This window comes from Lytechinus variegatus, chromosome 17, assembly GCF_018143015.1.
Source record: "Lytechinus variegatus isolate NC3 chromosome 17, Lvar_3.0, whole genome shotgun sequence".
Lineage (NCBI taxonomy): Eukaryota > Metazoa > Echinodermata > Echinoidea > Temnopleuroida > Toxopneustidae > Lytechinus > Lytechinus variegatus.
In genome coordinates this window covers 18,293,964-18,309,938 of record NC_054756.1, presented here as the reverse complement: position 1 = coordinate 18,309,938, position 15,975 = coordinate 18,293,964, and the positions used below count along the sequence as shown (strand labels likewise).

At 33.2% G+C, this 15,975-nt stretch overlaps 1 protein-coding gene across 1 annotated transcript in view; it reads right to left on the bottom strand.

Moving 5' to 3' along the window:
- Positions 1–6,282: 6,282 nt before the first annotated feature.
- LOC121431287 overlaps positions 6,283–15,975 on the bottom strand; it is a 55,194-nt gene continuing 45,501 nt past the window's right edge. The window contains exons 26-31 of the mRNA XM_041628795.1: positions 13,966–14,214; positions 12,551–12,699; positions 11,425–11,519; positions 10,627–10,776; positions 7,528–7,663; positions 6,283–6,809 (exon numbers count right to left, since the gene is read on the bottom strand). Coding sequence (XP_041484729.1) covers positions 6,759–6,809; positions 7,528–7,663; positions 10,627–10,776; positions 11,425–11,519; positions 12,551–12,699; positions 13,966–14,214 — 830 coding nt within the window. The 3' untranslated portion in view covers positions 6,283–6,758. The remainder of the gene's footprint in view (positions 6,810–7,527; positions 7,664–10,626; positions 10,777–11,424; positions 11,520–12,550; positions 12,700–13,965; positions 14,215–15,975) is intronic.

Here is a 15,975-nt window from a genome sequence, read left to right as displayed (position 1 = left end):
TATACATGGATGTTTTTATCTTAGTTGTGTACGAGCATATTTTCATTTGCAAAGCAAAGAAAAATTAACAATCTGAAAAAAGTAAATGATACTTTTGTTACATGGAACTAGTCTTTAAGAGAGAAAATGTAAACAGACTGTATTCAGGTTATATGTGAATTTAAAAAAAAATCCATGTTTATTTTCATTATTATTCATTGCAATCACATTAATTAGTCATGTGACGTACTCCAGGAGGCCAGCAAGATAATGGATTTGGGCCAAAGTGATGCAATAATGAAATAATTTGTAGAGGAAACTTGCAGTGTATTCACTAAAGCATTATGATAATTTATCTGTATTTCAGTTGGTTTTTTTTTTTTGGGGGGGGGTTGCAACCTATTTTGGGAAGTCTGAGGCTGTGTAGAAAGCACAACACATATAATGGATTTGAAAGCATCTGATCAAGCAAAAATTTAATTTATGAATTGCAATGAATCTAAAGATGAGAGTCTGAATTTTTTGGATATGTGCTGTGTTATTGGCTGAAATAGAAATTGAAATAATGATTTGTGTGGATATATATTAAAAAAAAGTATCAAAAGGAAGGAATTCTATGAATATTGAAAGTTAGATGTATTTGTTTATTGAAAGTAGTTATCAAAGAAATGTAAACATTGATCATAATTATCACATGCAAATAGATTATAATTTTGGAGAAAATTTGATATTGACAAATTTTCGTATGAAATGTAATACATCTTGGTTGTGCTATTTGTAAGTTTCTATATTTGAATAATACTGTCTTGGAATGTATGTGATATGAAGTACTTAAATTGTGCCTTTTCTACAGTTTACTATCTCTGTGTGGTAGTAATATGTTATGTTATGCATGGAAGTATAAAATGGAATGTATTGAGAAGAGGCAATTAAGCAAAGTGCAAAGGACCCTTTCTTTAAAAATTTTCCATTCAAGTAGAATCTACATTAGTATTGTATTTTTTTTTACAACCCATTTATTCCATAAGTATTTTCATGGAATTGTATCATCATGTGGAGCGTTGTGGCCCAGTGGATTAGTCTTCGGACTTTGAAACAGAGTGTCGTTGGTTCGAATCCCAGCCATGGCGTAATTTCCTTCAGCAAGAAACTGATCCACAGTGTGCTGCACTCAACCCAGGTGAGGTAAATGGGTACTGGTAGGAATTAATTCCTTACAAAGCTGTGTGCGCTATGAACGCCTAGCTTAGCCGGGTAATATAGGAGCACCTTGAGCACCTAACAAGGTGGATATGTGCACAATACCCTTTATTATTATTCTTATTATTATACATCATTATCATTGTTGAATGATTAAAAAGAGATACATCCATTGAATTTGAATTCAGTATTTGATCAAGCACATTTCAGTCAGGTATAACTATTGTTACAGGGTATTTCAACATTGAACTTCCTTTATAATAATCATTTCTTCAGCCATTGAATTTCATTTCAAACGAAAGTACATGAAGCACATATGTGTGAATATATGTTGTCGTTTTTTAAGCGCACATTGTAGGTGGTGGAGGGCATAGCGTAGAAGTTTGAATTTTTCATGGCGCACAGCATGAAAGTGAAGAAACACATAAAGGTGCACAAAGAATAAGGATTTTTCATTTTATCAAATCAGGATTTCTTGTAAAATGTTTCCTTGCTTTCAATTGTAGTATTAGGTATATGGTGTGGATTTATGTTGGTCCTATTTTTTCCTATGAATTGATTTACGAAAGCAGCTTATTTGTAAGTATAATTGTAATGCGAGAACGCAAAAAAAAACATGTAAATGTTAGTGTATTACAAGATTTGTTAATTTGTAAGTAATGGCTCAATCACCGATTAAGGTATTGTTAATAACTTCCTTTGAAATATGAAGGTCATTGATATAAACATTGTGAATGAACATTAAAACTGATCTGTAGAACATGAGCTGAATTCTGTTACGTGATTTGACCAAAATATCATGAAATTGAAGAGTGTTCCACATGAAATGTGACATGTGAATTTCATTCCCTTCATTTAATACAGGTACAATGTTTTATTTTTATTTCTTATTTTTTTCCCCTAGTGTGCATTCAGATTTTGTGAGAATGGATGAAATGAATCATGATTATGTAGAATTTCATTTTTTTATTCACAGTGATCGAAGCATGATCTTGGACCTGTGAAAATAAACTCAAGATACTTTCTGTTATTTACATGCAATAATTAAGAGATGTTGAGGTATACCAGTACTAAGAGTTTGTCCTTCCTTGCAAGCACAACTTCTTGTTTCTCATCAATATCAAATCATGAATTTTTGTTCCAAGAAATTTCAAACATAAAAGAATGTTGGTTGCATTAAAGGTACAGAATAAAACATTTGACTGTATGTATAAAAAATTGGCATGTCAATTTCAAGATTTTTAATCTTGAGTTAGGAAATTAACATGTTAAAAAAATGTGAAGGTATTGATAGTGTATTGATGTGATGGTCACAGCCATTTGTGACTATCATATGCAAAAAGTTGGGTTTTCTTTGTTATTAATTATGTTCCAGGAGGCTCGGTGATAAACTGTAGAAGTACACCTCGGAAATCGATAAAAAGTTTGTCTGTCTCGCACAATATTGTACTGTTACATCACATTCAATAAAATATTGTATAACACCAGACCTTTGTTATACTGTTCCGTTGTGGTTGTTGAGCATTTTGATAGTGTGGTTGTTGAGCATTTTGATAGTATTAAGGCGACCGCACACCTTGCGATTGATCTGCGACTCAGTTTTGGAATAAAACGTAGTAGAATTTGATGCTAATATTGAGACTTGGAATATCTAACTGCTAAATCATACTGATACCTATGTTCAAATCTGTGACTATGCTATCATCCTTAGAATAAAAAAAAATTAATATCTAGTCGTAATGACGTCATAGCAGTCGTACGATTGGCTACGATTTGAAACTAATTTGGCCTTTACTCCAAAATAACGGCTTACAATTTTACAAAATGGTTATATTAGCATTCTTTCAAATAATTTTAACCTCAAATAAAATGATATGGTCCATTCACATTTCAGAAAATGAGCAAATTGCGATTTGTTCCAAAATAGGATCGCGAACAGTTGTAAGGTGTGCGGTGGCCTTTATATGTACCCATTCCTCAGAGTAGACGAATTTAAGGAAAAAAATTATGCAGTTCACTATTATATTTTCAACTTGGTTTATTCAAAAACTTCAAAACGTTTGAATCAGGGAACGCAAATGGCCATTCTGACAAATGAATTTGAAACCTTTTACAAGGTAAAGCTAATAACACTTTAAGAGAAACATTTGCAGTTAATAGCAATTCAATATTAGGTCCAAAAATAAAAAAAATAATTACATAATAGTTACTATATATATATATATATATATCTGAGCTAGTTCGGGGAAGAACATAAACTTATCTACCAATAAGTAAAAAAAAAGATTGAAATCTTATATGATATCCCATTAAATTTGAGTATCGTGGTGCCAAATTACCAGGGGGCAACTGAGACTGAACATTTTATATAGAATCAACAATAATGCTGGTACGGAATGAAGCCCCTAACTAATGACTGAATGAGTCGTTAAACTGATGATATACCATCTATAGTCTATAATCAGGGGGTGTTTCATGAGAGTTGTTTGCAGTGTCTGAGACAATTTCAATGAAATCCTGAGTTTTGATTGGCTGAGGCAATGGCCTCTGACTGTTCCTATAATTGGTGAAAGTCAACTTGTCAGAGCTGACAACTTTCATGAAACGGTCCCCAGAGGTCATTGAAGCAGAATAACCTTCCAACTCAAATTTTGGTTTTGGCCATGTGTTAGTGATTTGAAGTAGGCCATCAAATCAAAGTTCATCAGTTAGGGAATATCACCAGTGTACTTTTATTCAGACCATGTTAATCTGCTATGATGCTGTATTAAAAACATCATGAAACACAAAGTTCAGTACATTCTTGTAAGGTACTGTTTTCTTGCCAAAAGAAAACAAAAAGCTAATATCAAACTTGTCTTTAAACTTCTACACTTCTCATCATGTTGATCTGTGTTGATGCTGCATTAAAACCATCATGAAACACTTAAATTCAGCACATTCTTGTAAAGTTCTGTTCTATTACCCCCCTCCCCCCAAAAAATAATAAAAATAATAATTACAATAAAAACAGATAAATAAAACACAAATATTTAACTTTTCACATGGTAATGAAAATCTACTTTGCAATGAAATACATGAAATAACTTTAAGCCAAAAATTATTAGGCAATTTCATACAGCATGTACATAAATCACTTGCCATGAAGGATCCTCCATGTTTCTGCTTTGTGCTTCATATCTGTGATGCTCTCAAAATTATCTTGACTTGGATAGTTCATGAAGTGAGGTCAAAATTGAGAAAGGGGGGAGGTCGGACGTACACTACAAAAAAGTTGGTTATTTCCATTGAATTTCCCTACTGGAAATAAAGAAAATTTTGAAACTATTTTGTGAGGAGAATTTACAAGAAGCAATCGTGAAAACTTACAAACTGATAATTAGACTTCATGTTTGAATCTCTACTCTTACAATTATGTATAAACAAAATTGAAATTCTGAATGTATGATACATAGACATGAACATTTAACACTTCTTGAATCGTCTTCAAGTTAAATCCTTTAAAGGCTGAAAAAGTGGAGCAATTTTTCCTCTCATAAATCTGTTAGTAGCAAAAGGTTTAAATAGAAAACAGACAAATTTGTCAATAATTAACTGGTAAAACTTCTTTTTTTTCTAAAACAAGAGTTCAGTATAAACATATATAAACATTTGAATTGCCTGCAAGGTGAAAAAGTTAAATCAACTCCATTTATTGTACAGTGCGTCCCAGAATAAACGAAACCGAGATCGATCGATGATTTATCATAACTTATTCTTAATCAAATTTCATAAATGACCCATCATTTTAAAGCTTAGGGTCTCCTCTTTCATGAACTATTCGAATATGTTTAAAATCTTAAAGAGAATGTCAGATATTGCTCGCCAAATGACTTTTTGGTTTCCTCTCTTTAAATTGTTCTTATGTATTCATGCGTGACGTATGGGTTATATTGATTTCTTCAAATGAATGAGGAGACCCTAAGCTTTACAATGGTAGGTCATTTGTCTATTGTATTTGTGATGAAGTTATGATAAATCATCGATAAACCTCGGTTTCGTTTATTCTTGGACACATTGTATACAGGATGGTCTGACTATACACAGGTCAATCTCAAAAGCTACGAAAAAGTGGGAAAAAACATTTAAAACTCCCAAATTATGAAAATTTCTCAAGAGATATTGATCAAACGTCCATAACAATTCCAAAATAAGTAACGCTCTGATCAATAATTATATCTTTAACTAGCAAATATTCACAAATCAGCATATAAAGTATATTTCTATATATCATAAATGTCCATTCAAATGACACAATGCTTATAACATTGCCAGCATTAGAAGTGCTTTTGTATATATTTGGTAAATATATCTTGAATTAGCAAATAGTTATAAATTAATATATATTACTATGTATCATAAATAAATACTGTAAATAACCATTTAAATTGAAATGGTTGTATATCTATATCTTCATATATTTTTTCCAACTCTATCTGAAGTCATACTAGAATAAGGTATGTAATCTCATTTATCCTTAATTAAACTCAATATATTCCGTAGTCATATCTTTGTTGGCAACAACAAATATTCAAATATAACAATACTGATACATAAATAACACATACTCATATAAAACAAGAATAGAACAGAAGTTTCAAGAAAGAACACCCACACACTTACACAAAAAAAATCATATATTCTAAATTAATGGTATATCTTGCAGGAATATGTACAAAAAATATTCGAGTGAGAAAAAATTATCTTCTGGATTGCTCTATTTATGTAAAATAATATTGCCTGAAATTATAACAAAAAAAATAGAAAATGAAATAAGAGATACATTGCAAATTCAGCAAAAATTATCAAACCTGAATTTAGTTTATGGAAGTGATTTAAATGAATGTAGCTTAATTCAACTATAGAATAGTAAATAAATTTTTCATTTATAAATTGCAGATTTACATACATGTAGGTTCTAGAAACAATTTACTAATTTACACATGTATTTACACCATTTGACACAAAATGACATTAAAGATATAAACTTGTTTTCATATAGATGCATGCAGTCTCATTTTTGTAAATATATTTTGTTCCAAGTGATAATGTATTTTTTTAAGTTAATGACTAAATATATTGATCAATAATATATAAAATTAAATCCAAGAAAATATCAATAATGTCAGACAATATTTGCTTTATCTGTACAATATTCTTTTCATTTTAGAAGCAGTCTCTGAACTGAACAGTGACATTCAATACAAATACAAAGAAACTCAATCAAAATTCAAATACTCCAATCAAAACAAATATCATATAAGGACAAAGTTTAGATTACAGGTATACAGATTACATTGAAAGCTAATAACAACTCAGTGTTCAGCATTAATTTAAGCTTCGAAAAAAACGTTTAGGAACAAGCTTGCTTTTTCCCCCACTCTGTACATTAACAAAATCATGTTTATATCAATTCATGTCTTATTTGTAAAGATAGGAAATACTTGAATTTTTATAAAGGAAATACTTAAATTTTTATACACAAGTAGAGATATAAGAATGCTCAATGAATCATTACAGAACAGACCTTCAGTCGCCAATTACCGCATTAGGAAAAGAGACTGCATAGTTTTCTTCATCTGCTCTTGTTGCTAGAATGAAAAGGAAAAAGAAAGAAAAATGGAAAGGTACTGGTAAACAAATGTACATGTACATTCATGTTAATTTTTTGCAGAAATCTTATTATTAACACTGTTTAAACCATAAATTTGCTTTAGCTGTCACATTTCTTTTTTAATATTTTGCAAGTGATCATTTCACTTGGAATAAAATAATTTGAAACATATTGTTCACATAATAATACCAATATGCTAATATAGCACATATCTCTGCTAAATGCTTCCCTATATGCACTCAATTGGATATTATTACCCTGGATTTAGCCCTGCAGCCTTCGACAGCGCGTTTGCACTCTGAGGGATAAATTCCTGCCAGGTACCCATTTACCTCAACTGGGTGGAGTGCAGCACAATGCGGATACTTTTCTTACTAAAGGAAATTATGCCATGGCTGGAATTCAAACCCATGACCATCTGTTTCATAGTCAGATTACATATTGGTGCCTACATGTTTGTTTCATACAATAAATATAAATGGCCTTCAACTTCAATAGATTTCCATAAATCTATTTCCTTATTTTGTTATTATTGTTCACAACAAGACATGAAAATGATTAGAAAACTGTGGTGATACAAAAAGCCAAGTTTGATTCCCACAAAATAGCATTAAAAAATAACTATTCAACACTAATTGTACAGCATAATATATTAAGGGACTTTATAATGCTTTGAAATTTATTTTATATCTTACCATATCTTGAAGCATTTTCTTGAGCATAGCCTTCATCTCCTTGTTGATAACCTGTTGAAGAGATTCTACAACATTCTCTCCTAGAGAGGCACCTTTCCTCAAGAAGCCTGCATGCAACTCTTCAACTCTCGACAAGCTGACAAGGCAAATAATTGGAGATCAATACAATAAAGTTTATAGATAATAACAACATTGATAAGTTTTAATCTGTGGCTACTAATTTCGGGCCCACACGCCAAATTATTTTGATACATTGTACATTAGATCCTACAGGAATTTCAAGGGCTTTTTCTGACTTTTCCAGGGCTATATGGGCTATTTGGAGGCAAATTTGCCAAATGTCCCATGTACTTTTTCCCTTGCAACATAAACAATTAGGTAGGTACATGTATATTCAGTACTAAAATGCTGAGGCCCTTATTCTGAATGGTAAATTGCCAATTGGTCTACTGCCAACTCGTCCACTGACCACATGGTCTACTTTCATTTAGTCTAATGCCATTCCATCCATCAACATTTCATCTGACAACCATCTGGTTCATTGTTCAAAATATTTTCTAGATATAGTGTACATTCATACATTCAATGTTTTCTTGACAATCCAGTATGCTTCAATCTCTTTGTTGTCAAAGGACATTGTGCTAATTTCCTAAAGAAAAAAATATGACATTGATGGATTTCCATATACTTGATGTTGATCGGATCAATCGTAACTCTTTGTTAGACAGGGGCCTAAACTTCAAAATATGGTACTTAAAATCTTTAGTAGATGTGAAGTCACTAGTCATGTGAAAAGAATCTCGGATCACCTGATTGGATGGTTTACATTCAATTGGTCAAATGCCAGTTTGTCTAATTAACAACTCATCTACTATCATTTGGTCTACCATCAGTTCGTCCACTATCCACCATGGTCTAATTGCCATTTCTTCCACTCACCATTTCATCTAATAACAAGATTGTCCAATAGCCATTTAGTACTATTTGGTCTAATTGTTAATAAACTAAGTGTTAATAGGGCAAATAAATGAAAAGAAAATGTGTATTAGACCAACTAGCTATGAGACGAAATGGCCATAGATGAACTGGTGATTAGACCAACTGATGATTGGACCACATGGTTGATAGACGAAATGATGATGGACGGGATACCATTAGACTAAATGAACGTACACCATGTGATGAGTGGACGAGTTGGCAATAGACGAATCGGCAATTTACCGCTTGGTTGGCCAACATCATACAATAAGTTGTGATTAATCTAATCAATCACAACTATTTGTTTAAATTCTGGTTTCATTGTGAGAAATGGATGCATGACAAAAGTCTGAAGAGTGAGACTCATCCCATTTACAAAGTAAACATATGTACAGGTGCACATTAATGATAAAGAGTTGGAATTTACAACACTATACACTACAAGACTAATAATCTATATTATAATTGGACTATGCAAATAATAATTCTGGTAAGTTCAGAGGAAAGACTGCAACTGATTAAAGAAGGATTGAAATCAAAACATTGCAAAAGGGACAACATATTGAAGTGTTTGAATTGAAACACCATCTATACAACAATTCTTCAAATACAGGAACACAATTACCACTTGGAAGCAGAGAGGAGCAGTGATTTACATGCATGACTACACATATCTAAAAAAAAATGAATAGAGGCATGTATGAATAGTGTATCTGGCTTGCCACAGGGTAGGTTAAATTGGGGCATTTACACGGATAAAACCTTCAGCTGAACTCCCATGACCTAGGAATATTGATTGAGAGAGGAGGGGCTGGTCTTTCCCTTATAGCAAGTGTGAACTTAATTGATCTGTGGTTGACCTAAAAACACCTTTTAGACAGCTATGACAATGAATAAACAAAAGTAGATCATGCAGTGTGGTGGGAGAGAAAGTATTTTTAATGGTTGCATACCAGTATGGTTGAATAAGTAGATCGCAAGGACGTTTCAGATGTGCCACTTGGGAAAAGAGAGCTTTTGGGGTATTTGATGCATTTAATGCATGATAAGAGGGTAGTTTTTTTATTGTTTGTATATACTAGGTCTACAAGCAAGTGATCTTCTTCTCAGATAGTCTAACAAAAACAGGGGCTAAACCCATTGGCCCGTATTCTGAAGTCAGGTTAAACTTAGACCGCGGTCTAACTCTGTGCTAAGATTAACTATTTTGTTTCCTTTTGCTTTCATTAGGAAGAAAATACTTCAGTTATCATTCCCAGAACATCATGAACAATTTGGGTGTTATAAGAGTTACTAAATTTAATGGGTACTGTTAGTGATTTGTGCCCCAATTGGCTCTCCATAGTTAAACCACAACTTTAAACCTGGGTTTAATTTAAACCCGAGTTCAGAATACAGGCCAATTGGTCTACTATCAAGTTGGTCTGATTCCTGTTTGCTCCACTCTACCCTTGATCCAATACTCACATTGTCTATGCCTCATTCATTCTCTTAAAGGCAACTTGGTCTAATTACCACTTTGCCTATTATTTTTCTCCTTTGTAAACTGAAAATTCGGTTCACGAACAGTTCATCTAATCGTTGCAGAAAGAGTTGCAATCAATCGCAACTCTGAAAATTGATTTTCAATCAATTCTAAAAACTCTAAAAATTGATTTTCAACCAATCAACAGCGCGCATTGGGACTTGCGTTTGATTTTTTAACTTGCGTTTAAACGCAACTCTTTCTGCAACGGACCCCAGGTGGGTGTTTCATAAAGCTGTTGGTAAGTTAAGAGTGACTATAAGAACGACTGGTGATCCTTTCTTGTGATAATTGATATATTAATTGGCGATGGTTAAGCTCGTAAGAAAGGTTAACCAATTGCTCTTAAAGTCGCTCTTAACTTACGAACAGCTTTATGAAACACCCACCAGTGGATATTAGACAAAGGGATATATCCTAACTTGAAATTAGACAAATTAAAATGGTCTTAATGAAGATCGGACCAAATAGTTAGACAAACAGTGCAATGGTCTAAAGTAGACGGAGCGGGTGTACACCAATTGGCAATTTACAGTTTTTATGCCACGTTTCAACCAAAACAAAAATTTAGGAGAAGGGGAGCTTATTTTACTTACTGCCTTTCTACATGCTGTGTGGACTTCTTGGCGTATTGTTTGAGAAGGTGTTCATTCTGGGCTTGGATCTTGCCTAGTTTCTCCAAACTACCCTCCATGCCGACCAACTCTGTAAGAAGTTTGTGTTGAAAGTCACTCTGGCCCCTTTGCCTGATTTAGGAAGAAATTGGATAAATATTCAATAATAATAATAAATAATAACAATAATAATAATAATAAAACTTATAAAGCGATACATTATCTGTGCAGAGTGCTCAAGGCAAATAAAGAGTTAATAGAGTGAAATAGAAAGGTTTTGAGCAAAATATGATGCTGCAACAATATACAAGTATCTAGGTGGCTGGGAGAATGTTAGTCTATGTAAAGACATTTTGCCTAGCAACAAAAAATCAGGGAAGATATATAATTAAGACAATTTCATTATTACTGGATAATTGACAAGTCACTGCTCTAAATCCCCCTAAATAAATATGATTACATAAATTAATAGATAACTTAGATTTCAACAGACATGAATGTAAAATGTCACAACACAAATTTATACTGATGATGATGTTTGCAAATAAAATTTATCCTATAATCTATCTAAAAGAGTATTTACTATTACTTGTATCAATAATAAAATTCATTCATTGAAATCTCACAACAAGCACAGTTAGAGTACAAATCATATGACAAGATAAGAGGTCATGTTATCACAGTAGCAAAAATTTTCAATTATTACAATAATGTTTACATATAAATAGATAGCCTGTTGGGAACCTCAAAACAAGTAAATAAGAAGGTGGTCTAATTTACCTTGCTTTGTGGAGTTCCAAAAAGAGTTTATTCATCTGCCTTTGGGTGGACTGAATAGCTGTCTCTGTGAACTTTTGGGTTTGGGTCCTCTTCTCCTGATAAATTCAAGTATAAGGATTTTATAATAAAGTTGAGGATGATATTTTGTAAACATTACATATTACAGGCATTAGAAAAAATAACACACATTAGGTACACATACCTATGGAACAGTTGGACACTTTTGGACTTTTTCAAACAAGAGTGGGTATTATTTTTATGTCTATGCAAAATGATGTGTATCATACACAACATTCATCTCATGACCAGTAATCATCATCATCATTACCATCATCATTATCATCATCATCGTCATCATCATCAGCAGCAGTAGCATCAGCTTCAGCATCATCATGACCATTGCCATCATCAACATTATCATCATCATCAACCATCATCATCATCATAATTATCATCACAATCATCAACATCACCATTATCATCATCACTGTCCCCATCACCATCATCACCATCATCATCACCATCATCACCACCACCACCATCATCATCTTCATCACCACAATCATCAACATCACCATTATCATCACCATCACCAACACCATCACAAGCGCCAACATCATCATTACCATCATCATCACCAACACCATCACAATCTTCACCATATCACCACCATCGCAATCATCACCTCATCACCATCATCATCACCTTCATCACTACAATTGCAATCATGATGAATGTTAGACCAAGGCATCATCATCATCACTATCATCATCACAATCACCACCACAATCATCACCATCATCACCATATCACAACTATCACAATCATAATCACCTTCATCACTACAGTTGCAATCTTTACAAATGTTAGACCAAGACATTATCATCATTATCATTACCAACACCGTCACAATCATCACCATATCATCACCTTCATCACTGCTATCATTCCAAATGTCAGACCAAGGAAAGAGAAGGAATTCGAGAGATTTCACACCGTCAACTTTTGCTTGATTCTATTCCTCATGAAACCAAACATCATCACCATCACCTTCATCACTACAATTGCTATCATTCCAAATGTCAGACCAAGGAAATTAAAAGAAGGGCTTCGAGAGATTTCATACCGTCAACTTTTGTTTGATTCTGTTTCTCATGAAACCAAACATCTCCGGCATTTGCATGGAAGGGAAGTCCATGTTATGACCCCAGGAGGATGAGATAGAATGATCACTGATGCCATCCTCACCAGAATGTTCACTCTGCTCTCCTACATCTGTGAAAAAAAAATGAACATTACAATAATATGATACTTCTTGGTCAAGTTTCTGGCTACAGTACATTACGGAATTATTGAGGTACAAAAAAACTAGTCATGGTCGCAATTTGTGCAGTTCAACGGATCCTCTGCTTTTACAGATTCCATCCTTCAAAACAAAAGTAACGCTAAGTGATCAAGCATTTGCTTGTATAGCCCCCAAGCTCTGGAATAGCTTACCCCTGAAAGTTAGGATAGTACCATCTATAAACAGCTTCAAATCAAAGCTCAAACACATTCAATTAATAACATGCATTTTATGAGTCTCATAAAGCGCAGTAGAATATATCCTTTATGGAATAGTTTCTACGCTCGATTATTCTTATATTATTATGAAAAGACCACGAAACAATGACTGTAAGAAGATTGAGAAAAGTAAAGTGATCCTCCACTTCAAACCCACAGGAAGTCACCCAAAAATGAACTTTAAAATTTTCATTACATTTAAAAAAACAGATCCTAAAGCTTTAAAGTGACAAAGCAAGTCATAATTTATCAACAAGAATTTTCTTGATTTGATGTATACTGTGCAGACTTGGTTTTACTTTCAGAAGTCCCACAGGGAAAATAAAGAACCTCTTTATCTTGCCTTTGGTTAACAACAATTTCAAATTTTGACATGATAGAAGAGAAGGGACACTCTTCTACATTACCTGCTGTTAATATGTTGCCCTTTGTTTGAAGATAAAAATTATTATTTTGGCTACTTACAGAGTACCTTTCTGGTGATTGTCAGTTTTGAGATAAAGGGTAATCCAGGGTTCCCATCTTTTCAAGAAAACAAATTTCCCTGATTTTTCCCTGATGAAGTTTAAAAAATTCACAGATAATTATTTAAACCCTTTCCCAGTTTCACATGTTTTTTAACTTGTTGCAGTGAATTACATGCATTTTCAGTATAAAAAAAACAATAATGTGAAACTAATTCAGTACCACCATAACCAGTCATTCAATTGATTTTGTTTTGATATGCAACAAAATGTAACAGAGTCTGGCTAACTATCGTGCTTTGGACTTTTGAGCAGAGCAAAATTCCCTGATTTTTCCCTCATTTGAGGAATTTTTTATCAATTCCATGACTGGAAAAAAAGTAAAACAATTTTCCTTAATTTCCCTGATGGACTGGGAACCCTGGTAATCTTATTTTATGCAAGGACCAAGAAAATGCTTGGAAAAAAAGGCAGAAAAGCTTCAGAAGTTCTATAAAACAAATTTATCACTTACCCATCAGATTATTAGCCTGAAACAGTATTCTGGGCTCCAGCATGGAAATTTGCTTTGAGCTGTGGTTCAGTTGACCTACATTCTTATCCTTGCTTCTTGACTTGTCTTCTTCCTCAGGGTGAGCATTGTCCTCAAGACTCACATCCTCATCAATGTCTTCATTGATGTTCTCATCTTCGTCATCTAAGAGCAGGTTGGCATACTTCTTTTTCAGAGTTGATTCAGATGGCCTTATACTCTTAGACGGACCTGGACATATACAATGTCATATGAAAAATTAAAACATTCAATAAAGATATTGTCAAAAACCTTCTAATTGGACATTCAAATCAAGCGTAATAGGTGTTTGCTAGAGAGTTGAGTTGTAAATCAAATGCAAATCAACTACAAATTTGATTTTAATCAAAGGACTTATGCTTTGATTTTGAACGTAAGTTTCTGGCAATGCATAAAATAGCTAGACCACAATTAAATGACTTTGCATTTATAACAGAGTATTTCGACTAATAATGTTAGTTCATTGAAAAGGAAAGAAAAAAAATCATATTGTAAAATTTAAAATTTTCACACATTATTTTACATTGATAATTAGAATAGCTTTAAGCAAAGTCAATAGGTCAACAGTTATTGTGGAATTATTTCATTGTCATTGCCATGCTCCAAGGAAAGTGAGGAAAAAAATGCTTGATAAAGGTACCTTGTATCTTTAAACATTGGAGAAGCTTCAAAATAAAAAATAAAGAATCTTCCTGGATTTTCTTGTGTATGACACTGAGGCTGATACACATGTTCAATACTACAATTCCTGATAGGTAGGTGTCATGTATGATATTACAGGGGATAGGATAAATAAATAATAAAAAAATAATATAGGATTTGTATAGCACACGTATCCACCTTGCTAGGTGCGTAAGGCGCTCCTATATTATCCCGGCTTAGCTAGTCTACTGATTCTGGTGCTCACAGCTTTTTGAGGAACTACTTTATTCTGGTACCCATTTACCTCACCTTGGTTGAGTACAGCAGTGTGGGTAAATTTCTTGAAGGGAAACACGCCATGGCTAGGATTTGACCCCAAGACCCTCTGTTTGAAAGGCGAGAGTCAGAAGCACTAGGCCACAACGCATAAATTTGGGACAGACATTTATGTAAGAAAACCAATATACCATGTAATCTATATCCTGGATATATAATTTCTTAACTGTGCACACACATACACATACCGGTACAAGACATTATCATCTGATATGATCCTGGTATTAAATATACATGTATACCCTGGTATTAAAATACTAGTACATACTGACCTGGGTAAAAACCTACCCTGGTAAAAAATGCACATCATACTGTAATTTTTTATTTGCAGTAGCAGTATCATATGGCTTTATTTATAACCACAAACCAATTATCAAATCCATAGCACATTCATGCACAATACAGTTCATCGCTGGTGGGCTCTAGTTATTAAATTCACGTCCCAAATTTAAATACATGTACTTAGAGGACAGCAAAGGAAAAACTATATTTTAGAGTTATGACATATAAAGCAAGTAATATTTTAGCATAAAAAGAATTCTCTCCAAGAAAAAGGGGACAGTCTTCAAACGATTTGAGTTTGCCAACTTGTCATCATTGCCTCAATTCTATCAATACAACCATTTCACAGCTGTCCCCAATGTTTTCTGTTTAATTTTGAGGTCCCCGAGTGGTCAAACAGCCCACTGACAGTACTCTGATGATTGCTCAAACTTTAATGAGATCTTTTTTCATTATTTTTGCCAAAATCATATCGTCCTGCATGTGGAAAAAGTTCTACCTCGCTTCATGTGATAAAGATTTATTAAGAAACTAGTACAAAGTACATTTAACCACTCCAATAGTTCAATATCCAGGTCATTTTATTAGTTAGAATACATGGATTTCTCAAGGACTCATAATGTCATTTCTATGCACTTTATGAACTTGCTGAAAATAGTCTCAAATCAAAGGACATCTAATGAAGCTTCATTG